Source organism: Fukomys damarensis, unplaced genomic scaffold (genome assembly GCF_012274545.1).
Source record: "Fukomys damarensis isolate Sample0158 unplaced genomic scaffold, DMR_v1.0_HiC HiC_scaffold_9, whole genome shotgun sequence".
Taxonomy (NCBI): Eukaryota; Metazoa; Chordata; class Mammalia; order Rodentia; family Bathyergidae; genus Fukomys; species Fukomys damarensis.
The window spans coordinates 3,364,060-3,374,996 of record NW_022900921.1 but is presented as its reverse complement, the minus strand read 5'-3'; the positions used below and the strand labels follow the sequence as shown (position 1 = coordinate 3,374,996).

Below are 10,937 nucleotides of genomic sequence, written 5' to 3'. Positions count from 1 at the left end.
TTTTTTTTTTTTTTTTTTTTTTTTTTTTTTGTACTGGGATCGAACTCAGGTCCTTTTGCTTGCAAGGGAGGCGGTAGAACCACTGAGCTAAAACCCTGGCCCTATAGGCAGCTATTTTTAAACAAATTAAAATTAAGTAAAATTTAAGTTTCTCTGTCACACCAGCCATGCTCCAAATGATCATGTGGCAGGTGCGAGGACTCTGGGTGCCTCAGAGAGGAAACATCTCCTTCTTTGCCCAGTGTCCTGTTAGACAGCGCTGGTCCTCATCTGGAGCCACCAGTGCTCTCTAATGCCCAGCTTCCATCTGGACCTTTGCTCATCATTAACATGACCCAAAAGCACAAACGTCTGAGGACGTTTCGGGAATACTGTTGGCTCTCTTTGGCTATATTAGACCACGTTGGGGGGAGCATAGCACTGATTCAAAGCAAAATGAAAAATAAAATCGATGGCCCTAGAAATCGTAATGATTTTCAAACTGAGGAATCAAAGCAGCCTGGATGGAAGCAGTGACTCATGGGTTGTTGATTCCATGGTGCTGCTGCTGAGAGGCGGTTGCATGGGTGGTGTGTGCAGGTAAGAGTGAAGGCGGCCTGTGGTGGGGACAGCCATCAGAAGGCCTAGGACACACTTGCTTAATTCAGAGGCATGGGCTCTGTCACTCATTTTTTTTTTTTTTAAATTGCAAAACAGGCTGGTTCTGGGATGGGGATTTAGCTCAGTGGTTCTGCCACCTGCTTCACAAGCACAAGTTTCTGAGTTCAATTCCCAGTACTAAAACCAAAACCAAAACCAAAACAGGCTGCTTCTAAAAATAGACTAGCTGCAGACTGAGGATGACTAGCACCAGTTCTGAGGATGAGGAATTTTCTTTTCTTTCTGCCATCATGAAGCAAGCAGGTTCTTTTTGTTTTGTTCCTCATTTCTTCGAAGGTACTTTACTAAATCTAATCTGCAGAGCCAATCCATTATTTCTGCTTCCTGAAACCACTTAGTTTGCCACTGGCAAGCATGGAAAGCTTGTCAGGATTCTGGTCACAAAAGTGGGGTCCAGGTTTTCTTAACCCTTTGCTCCACCGCTGGATCAGCTTCAGGAAGCAGGAGCTGAATTGGTACCTCTGCCTCCACATTGGGAATGTCATTACCCTAATCCTATAACCTTAAGGGAAGGGAACCCTTCTCCTGTGGGCCCTAGGACCGCAGGCTTAATGTTCCTTTGTTGCCATTCTTTTTCCAGTATCTAGTCTCACAGACTGAATTGAGGGATTTCCAAGTACCTTACAACTCTCTATAGTTTTATGTTGCCTCAGGATAACCCAGGCCTCCCATGCTTTCCTGGATTAAAGAACACCAGTTGGGTATTGCCTCTCACTACTTACCACAGTAGCAAAGACATAATGGTTATTTTGGCAATGTTCAAGGTCCTGAACAGGTCCAGAATGAAAACTTTTGGCTGCTTCAAGGAGGTTAGCTCCTGTAGCTAAAATAATGCAAACAAAAATGAAAACATGAGTTTTGAAGTAGTAAAGAAGCCCCAGCACCCATGTGCATGGCATGTCACTCATGACGTCACCTGAGTGTGCCTATGAGCCTGGAGGAGAGAGAAGGTCATCTGCATATGTGATGTTTACCCTGGCTCTTTAAAATGCCTGCAGCCCATTTTGGACAGGAGGCTTAGAAATATAAAACATCAGCCCCCAGTTTCATTCAAAGCCTAAAATCTCCCGCATCTTTATCACCCTGATCTGTGATCCTGGTGGGCTATTGAGAGGGAAGGTCAATGTATGTAACCCCGAAGTGTAGGCCCCTGACATGTCGTTCATCAGAGCATGAACTGTGATAGCACAGAGACCTAGGTCACAAACGCTCCTGAGAGCTATATGGTTCTGGGCAAGTCCCTTAATTTTTCCATGCCTCAGTTTCCTCTCCGAGAAAGAAGACTAAGGAGTCGAACATCTGCTGAGCATCAGTTGGGCTCTAGGCTATCACCCTGTACAGCTGCATTCCGCTCTTAAAGAAGACCTGTGAGGGAGTGGGCAGGGAAGTGACCGTCCCCGGAAGCTCTAACTGCAGGCTCTCCCTCCAGGGTGGGCTGTCCTGAGCAGGCCCATGTGCGAAGCTGCTGCATGGAGCAGAAGCCTGGGGTTTGAGGTCGGTCTTTATTCTCATTTATCCACAGCCTTCATCTGTGCCGGCCTGGTCTCCGTGATTAGACTACACGTTTCTTGACAACACGAATCATATAGGATACAAATCCAATAAATACTAATAAGTTCCCAGCCCTGAAAGTTGCTGGTGTTAGACACTCCCAAGGTCTTGTGATTTTTACAGCCAGTTAAGTTGACTAAAACTGGGGATGGACTGATTTGAAGGGCAAAAAATTAAGGATGTTTTGTCATGGGCAGGCTGCTGAGAGCTGCGTGCATTGCCACTGTAATGACGCCGCCGGCCGCAGCCAGGCTATGTGCTTCAGGAAAAGGTCCTGATGGCCAGGGCCAGAGGAGGCCCTTGGATGGGGCACTGCCAACCCCACATGCTCCACAGTTCTGTGTCCTGAGGTAGCCGCCTCTGTCTGCTTCAGGCATCCCGAGAGGGCCCCGCCATCTCCTAGCCAGGAATGCCCTCCCCCCACCCTTGCCGGTCACCGAAGCGAGTCCGGCTGCCCTCCTAGCACGGACCTGCGTCTGTGTCCTCGGGACACCCTGCTTTTCTCATTCTGTTCCACTGGCACGGGGTGTGCACTGCTCGGGTCCTAGCACTCCTTCTTCCTTCCCTGCTCACCTCTTCACCTCGTCTTCCTGCCCTCTTAGCCACATTCTTCCCCCCCCCACGAAGAGGCCAGCGCAGCGCGGCACACCGCACGTCCCCACTGCGAGGAGGCATGGTTGCTTCCACAGAGCCTCAGCTGTCCCCGTGGCCACCTGCCCTCAGAGGCCAACCCTCAGGCCTGTAGGCAGAGGTCACAGGGCCCTTGACAGGCCTTGCGGCCAGACTACAGACAGGCACAGGCAGGATACAGTGGGGAACTAGGGTGGTCTAACCCTCAAACACATTTTTTCCTCATTTCATCTGGACATTTACAAATCATCAGTATATAGTTGTAATCAATACTTTGGAACATTGCCAATAAAGAAGTTGGGGATAAACTTCCAAAATGAAGTGAACTACTTGCCATTTGCTGAGGAGCAGGTATATATATATATGTGTGTGTGTGTGAACTTAATTCTTTTTTTTTTGGTACCAAGGATCGAATTCAGGACCTTGTGCTTACAAAGCAGGTGGTGGAACCACTGAGCTAAATCCCCAGCGCTGAAGTTAATTATTTTTAAAATTTTGGTAGTACTGGAGATCAAAACCAGGGCCCTATGCATCCTAGGCAAGAACTCTTCTGCTGAGACACCTATAGCCATGAGCCGGTGAAAATCTTATGAGGGCTCCTCCCCAACTGCCTTTAAAAACACCGCTGCAGTGTGGCGGCTCATGCCCAGCAGGCATGATTTTAGAATGTTACTTAATTCTAAAACACCCCTTTACAGTAGATTTTTTTTGAGAGGCAGAGATTTCACTGTTGCCTAGGCTGACCAGAAACTCCTGGGCTTTAGAAATCCCCCTTCCTTGGCCTCTCAAGAAACTAGGGCTGTGGATGCCAGCCACCATGCACAGCTGGATTTCATTCCAGAAAATAATCATGATCGCATTCCTCACACCGAGGGATAGGGAAAACTTTTATAAATAGCAAAAACCTACGAAGTGTTACAACGTAGAATGACTTGTGTTATCTCTAACGGCAGTTTGTTTTGTTTTGCTCAGAACTAATAGGCACCAAAGGCACTAATTGCTGACTGAGGCATTTGGTCTGACCCTGAGATAGCAGGGCACAGCAAGGTCTTGAGCTCCAAAGAGACTGAAGCCACCTGATCATAAAAGTGTCAAGATCAAAAGGACCAGTGCCAACATTTGCTCCCCCCACCCTGAACGCCCCCTTCCTATGGACTAGAATAGATACTAGTTGAATCTTAAAGGTAAACTCCCCAACTGCAAAGAACTGTTACGTTTGGGTTGAAAAGATGAACTGTTCTGTGACCATGATTTGAACTGTGAGAATGAAGGGTAACCACACAAATGAAGTCCAGGCTGGGAAACCCTATAAAGGGAGGAGCTGTAACCCAGTGTGTGGTCGACCCTTATGCATGAGTAAATCTGTTATTTTACTTCTATTCTGTGTCCTCTCTGTGTGTCACTTATTATTTCCTTCCGTAACACGAGTACTACCAAGTACTTGGTAGGCACTTACCAAATATTGAATTAAATTAAATTCCATAAAACTAAGAATTCAGAGCCGACTTTCAGAGGAAATACCTACAAATTCTTACCTCTATAGGATCAAATATCACTGGAGGTGCAGTCACGCTGTTCATCTTTGCAGCTTTTTGGATGATATCTTCGGCCTCTCTAAATCTTTTCTGGGATATCAGCCACCGAGGAGATTCAGGAATACACCTAGAATTCATTTTCAGTAGTTAATCATGTTTCACATTAGAGGTTGACACTTATTTCTCGGCCACTCTCAGCAGGAGACACTGCTATCTGGACAATTTAATTCTGAAAACTTCTAGTTTGTCTTTATTTAAGCTTTTTTATTTTTGTGGTACAGGGGATTGGTCCCAGGGCCTCATGCATGCTAGACAAGTGCTCTACCACTAAGTTACATCCCTATCCCTATATTGTAATTTTAAATGACACATAGTAATTATACATATGTCTGAGGTAGAGTGATATTTCAATGCCAGTATACAATGTGTAATATGCAGCTGGTGTTTTGTTTGTTGCTTTGTTTGAGACAGGGTCTCCCTATGTGGTTCAGGCTGGCCTTGAACTCACTATGGAGCCTAGTTGGGCCTCCAACTCTTAGCGATCTTCCTGCCTCAGCCTCCGGAGTGCTGGGATAACAGGTGTATACCATCACATCTGGCTCATTGGATCACAGGTGTGTGACGCTGAACCACTGGAAGGGAATCCTTATAAGATTTTCACTGTTAGGGCCAGGGATTTAGCTCAGTGGTTCTGCCACCTGCCTTACAAGCACAAGGACCCGAGTTCGATCTCCAGTACTAAAACAAAACAAAACAAAACAAAAAAAAAAGCTTTTCACTGTCTTATAGAAATAATAGAAGCATCTTCTAATTCCAAAGTTCAGATCACATTTTTCCGCATAAGCCCTGGACTGGACCATGATGGTGGGCGTCCCCGTGGCGCCTCTGACCCTGGCAGCTGCAGAGGGACCATCAGAAGTGGAACAGCCAGCACGGCTCCTCCAGGACACCGTCCCTGGGCTGTAAGGACCCCAAAGAGACTGTCCTTCAGGGTTACCCTGCTGTGAGGATCCTGGGGGGCTCGCATCTCCCTGGGTAAAGGACGGCCAGGGCCCCTGTGCTCCACCAGCTTTTCTGGCAGCCAGGGGTGTGGACAGAGCACTAATGCCGCCCTGGCTGTCCCTGTGGCTTTCAGCAGGTTCTCAGGTCAGTGAGTTTCACAGCCAGCTTTTGGGAGATGAGTCTCCATGTCGTCTCATAAAAAAAATCTAAAACCTTCATTGTTAAATATTAAGATACTCCAGATACACTTATAACTGATATTCAAACGGTTGCAAATACAGGACTCTATTTATTTCTTCCTAGCTTTTCTCAGACACTCTTAGCCATTCTACCGGATCTTATTTTCCTTACTTAGGTATTAGTACTTAGTTATCCTAGAAAATAAATGACAAGTAGCACACACAGACCTGCCCTAGAATTAATAGCCCCCAAGCTGCACTGGGAATTTGCTCAGAGCAAAACACAGTGTATTGCATGGCCAACCCAGCAGCCACATTCCCCAGCCTCCTAGGACATGGGCTGGAAAGGAGCCCAGTTTGCATTTTCATAATACTCCCTTCACTTGGTACCTGTAGGGACTGCGGTGATGTCTGGCCACGGACCTTCAGTAATTAGAACTGTGTTGTCTAACAGAAACTTCTGAAATAGGCAAACCCGTGCTGTCCAATAGAGCACACAGTAACCACATATGGCGATGAAGCTAGCATAACTAGTATGGCTGAAGAAATGGAAATATGGCTTTATTTGCTTTTAATTAATTTGAATAGCCCCATGTGGCTGGCGGTTACTGGATTAGTGCAGAATTAATCTTACTCTAGCCACTATTGTATTTCATGGCTGCCTGTGTGTCTCAGAGGTATCTTTCCCCAACAAGGTTTTGCTTAGAAATATTCTTCCTTCCTTTCTCAGGTTCTCAGGGCCATCACTACCACTGGATTCCTAATGTGGAGTCAGCCAGAAATTGCACAGCTTTCCCCAGCTTGCCTTGAGGGCCTCCTTCCCCACTGTGTTCCTATACCCTCTCCACTGTCAGCACCCGTGGCCACGTACCGCCCGGCCTTGGAAAGGGAATTTGGATGCAATACATCCCAGACCATATGCAGTGGCTCCATGTGGGTTTTGCTCCCATTTCCAGCCCACTGGGCTCTCTACTTTCAAACTGCCTTCCTTTTCTTGGTGCACACATCTCAAGTCTGGTGGACCATTTCAAAAGCTCGCAGAATGCCAAATGAGGATGCACACTTAGGTCTGAAGAGTCATGTTCTCCTGAGTAAAGAGGGGTGGCTTTGGCTGGAGAGCGTGTCACATCCTGAGCAGGCACCCCCACCTTATCCCAGCCCTCTGGCTGATGAGCTTCGCTTCAGAAAATTCCCCTTCAAGGAAGTCATTTAGAAGAAAGTGGTTTTATTTTTACAGGAAAGTGAAAAGACTGTTGTCAAACTCTCAGGACGAACACTCAGCTCATTTTTGCTGACCCGCAGCTGCCCTGTCTGGGGCGGTCTTGTCCCTGGTACAGAGTCCACTGCCAAGAGCACTCATGAAAGAACTCCCCCAGCCGGAGGGAGGAAGAGCCTTACCCGATGGTCTTCTCTGCCGGAAACTCAGGGGCCATGACCAGGGCAGTTCTGTGGTAATGGGGTGTGAATGTCTGTGACTATTAACTATTAGAGCCCTTCAATGTTACTCGCTTCCTGTGTCTCTGCCAGTCTCTCTCTCTCTCTGTCTCTCTCTCTCACACACACATAAAATCATAGTGTAATAAAGTGGATTATAACATGTTTTAAAAGTACTGACTGCTTAAGCCAAAATGACAGCTAGAGCCAGGGAATATAGACTATTAAAAGTATTTATCTGAAAAAAATTATTCACCTGAAAAGGCAGAAAATAGCCTTATCTTGTGTCTAAAGAGAACTTCTGTTCTCCAGCATCTTTTACAATGCATTCAGGAAGCAGGGGTGTTGTGGAAAGTGGGAAGGAGGTGTGACAGGGATGGGGTGATGACTGAGCTGTGGAGACAGTGACCTGCCTTTTGTACTGACCCTCAGCCTGGGCTCCAGAGGAAAGTTCCAGTAAATCAGAGTAATATTTGGTCTTTAAAGATCTGTCTCTTATATTCCCGGAAATTAAAAAAAATTTATTTCCATACAGCCACCTCAGGCCCAGAGTTTACAGTGGTAACCATGGCAGCCTTACAGGTGATAAGAAGGCAAGTCACTGGAGTGGTCCTATCTGAGCCACCCGGTCAGAAAGGCCTTCGGGGGCTACCGCTATCTGACCAGGGAGCAAAATGAAGGACCCTTCCTGTGTCTGTCTCTCTGTCTGGATAGTTTTCCAGGCAGGATGTGACAGGGCAACCAGGAGATCTAGTCTTAAACTGCAAATTCAAAAAATGATCAAAGGAACTTTTACTATGTAGTTATAGTTACATAAGCAGGTACAACTCAAGCAGTTCAGTAAAATCTTTCCCTAGTGGTGGCAGATTCGACTTTTATATAATGGAACTAAGCCAGTGGAAGAAATCCTTTCTCGTTTCTTCTTGCTCCTTATTTAAATGTGAAATCTCCTGAAAGGAGTGAGTATACCTGAGGCCATGTTCTATTATTGTTTGTATTCTGTTCTTTTACCTGAAATCTTCCAGTTAATCATGTTGGATGAGACTGAGGGCAGAATCGCCAAACTTTGTTATTCCTGTAACTGTTGTGTCTAAATTGATTTGAGGAGGGGCTGAGAGGACAGCTCTGCCAGAATGTTTGTCTTATATGTGTGCGGCCCTAGGTTAAATTGATCCCCACAATCAAAGCACAAGAAAAAAGAAAAAAAAAGAATGGAAAAAAGAAAAAAAATTTCTTTTGAGTTGGAGGGTTGTGGGAGGATAGAAGAGACTATTTCAGCAACTCTTTAAACAAAAGCGATTCCCTCACTCTTCAAGACAAAGCAGACCAACAGGCACACCCATGGTATTATTCATGGCAAGCAATTATGTGTCCCTGGGTATTGGGGGGAACTGGTTCCAGGACCCCCTGGTGATGCGAAGCTCCTTAGTTGTCCATAGGGTAGCATAGCTTTTGCATGTAATCTATGCATATCCTCCTCTGTAGACATTTGGACATATACATTTCTGTGGGGGGTGTGAGTGTGTGTACTTTGGGAGGAGGGTACTGGGGATTGAACCTAGAGCCTTTGTACATGCTTAGCAGTTCTACCACTGAGTTACTACTGGCTCCTTGCTAGCTAATATTGTGTAAATAGCTGTTACGCTGTATTGTTTAGGGAATATTGCAGGAAAAAGTCTCCATGATCAGTACACATTCAGTTAACATTTTTTTTGCCATCCTCTTTAGGATGAATCCACAGAATCTATGGACAGAGAGGGCCGAATGCTCTGTGACTGAACAAGGAGATTTCCTAGAGAAAGGAAAGGGCCCCAAAAGGGGCAGCATGAAAAAGAAAACCCAACAATCCTGTTGCCACATGCAGCCACCCACAGCCTGGAGTGGGAGAGGCCCGGAGGGACTGGAATTCCGGACAGGGAAGTGGGGCAGTGGACCGTCACACCCCAGCTCGCAGCCCACCCACACAGGGAGAGCCTTGGAAGGTGTTGTGGAGCACCCCCACGCCCACCCCAGTTCCCAGTGTCTCAGGACACAGCCAGGGGAGGACAGGAAGGCCGCGCACTCACCACCACAGGGGGGCGCACAGCGCCCCGGGCAGCGTCAGCGCCAGCAGCAGCATCCGCCAGTCTCTGATGAAGTACGCCAGCAGTGGGAGCAGCATGTACCCCATTGCAAAAAATGTGCACACTCCTAAGGTGGAGAATACTAGACGAGCTGACTTGCCCAGGATTTCTGATCCTGTTCAAAACAAGGGAGGAGGATTAGCACCGGTTTTTTGGTACCGGGGATCAAACTCAGAACCTTGCGCTTGCAAGGCAGTTGGCAGAACCACTGAGCTAAATCCCCGGTCTGTGTTTGTTTGTTTTGAGATGGGGTCTTGATATGTTGCCCAGGTGGGTTTTGCATTTGTAAGATCAAGCGATTCTCCCACTTTAGCACCCCCCACTCCAGTACTGGAGATCGAACCCAGAACCTTGGCCGTCACCTACAATCCCAGCCCTTTGTTTTTCTTGTTTTGAGTTGCAAGGCTGGGCTTGCACTTGTGACCCTCAACCTTCCCTGCCCCAGTGCAGGGATTGTAGGTGCACAGCATCATCTCATGTCACAGGAATGTGACAGTCCCTTCTGAGAACGCCGCGCTTCCGGGATCAGGGCTCCAGCATGAGGAGCAGAGACTTCCTAGCCTGTGGGGAGGTGGCTCTTCTGGGGGCTCTTTGGGGTTAGGATGTGGTTAGCCTGCCCCACATGTCAGTAAACTGTCAGTGAACAGGCACCGGCCCAGCAGGAAACGAGGAAGCTCACAGTTTCCTAGCTGAGTTCTGAGACTGAATAAACAGGAGCCAGCCAGCACTGGAGGTGCACGACAGGCTGCCAGGACCCACCAGGGCTCACTTCCCTGAAGATCAGTGCCGGGCAGAGGCCGTGCTCTCACACAAGGACAGGAGAGTAGGAGCTCTTTGCTCCCCTACAGGTGGCTGCCCTGGAGCTGGCCACATGCCCGGGGAACTCTGCTGAGCTCTCCCAGAACCCCAGCACACAGGCCCAAGGTGCAAGGCGTCTGGGTGCTGGCTGGCAGCTGTGGGACCCTGCCCTGCTCAGCACCACAGTGGACTGACAGACAGCCTAGCCCCGGCTCTTCCACACTGCTCCAGAGCTTCAGAGCTCTCGGCTTGAGACAGGGAGCCCACGGGCAAGCTCCTCCAGTTACAGAGCTCCGGGCCCTCCAGGAGGGAGGACGACAATACAGATAAATTCAAAGGTCAAAGATCTTCTCAATCATGTTTATGGGCACAGACTAAGAGATTAAATCCAAAGAAACAGATTAATTCCATTGCTGCATCAGCCTCCCCATCCCCCTCCCACTCTGTAGAACTGAGCCACCTGCCTCAGCGGTCTCGAGCAGCCACTTAAGAGGCCAGGCTGTGGGAGATGGCCAGCACTGGGTGCCTCTGCTTCCCATAAGGAAGACATAGGCTGAGCCGCCCAGCGCTTTTCTCAGCCTGTATCGCTCATTTCCGAGGATGGAGCCTGTCTCCTCGCTTCCGTTGTTGCTGGGATTCAATACACAACATCCACAAGTTAAGGAGGAAAGCTTTATTCTGGCCCACATTCCAGCCCACAGCAGGTGGCTCCCAGGCAGGAGGGCCTGGCAGAGGGGCATGGCAGGCAGTCAGGGGAGGAGCCAGGAAGGCAGACCCACGGTGACCGCCTCTTCCAACCAGGCCCCTCGGCGGACAGCAAATCAGCTCAAACTTCCTGTAATGCAGTCACCTCCCAAGGTCCTGCTTATGATGCCATGAGGTTTGGGGGACATCTAGATAGAAACCATAACAGGGCTGACTTCTTGGAGGATCACAAGTGTGATCTCTAGGATTTTTCCTTACTTTATGAAAGACTTGCCTAACATGCCCAGGATTCTAAACCCATTAGCTGAGACGACAGTATG

The 10,937-nt window shown here is 48.1% G+C and overlaps 1 protein-coding gene across 5 annotated transcripts in view; it reads right to left on the bottom strand.

Annotated features, from left to right (window-relative positions):
• Slc22a4 (solute carrier family 22 member 4) overlaps positions 1-10,937 on the bottom strand; it is a 60,734-nt gene that overhangs the window by 14,956 nt on the left and 34,841 nt on the right. For all 5 annotated transcript variants that reach the window (XM_010639843.3, XM_019209860.2, XM_019209861.2 and 2 more), the window contains exons 4-6: positions 9,058-9,229; positions 4,377-4,503; positions 1,383-1,483 (exon numbers count right to left, since the gene is read on the bottom strand). In XM_010639843.3, the coding sequence (XP_010638145.2) occupies positions 1,383-1,483; positions 4,377-4,503; positions 9,058-9,229 (400 nt within the window). The remainder of the gene's footprint in view (positions 1-1,382; positions 1,484-4,376; positions 4,504-9,057; positions 9,230-10,937) is intronic.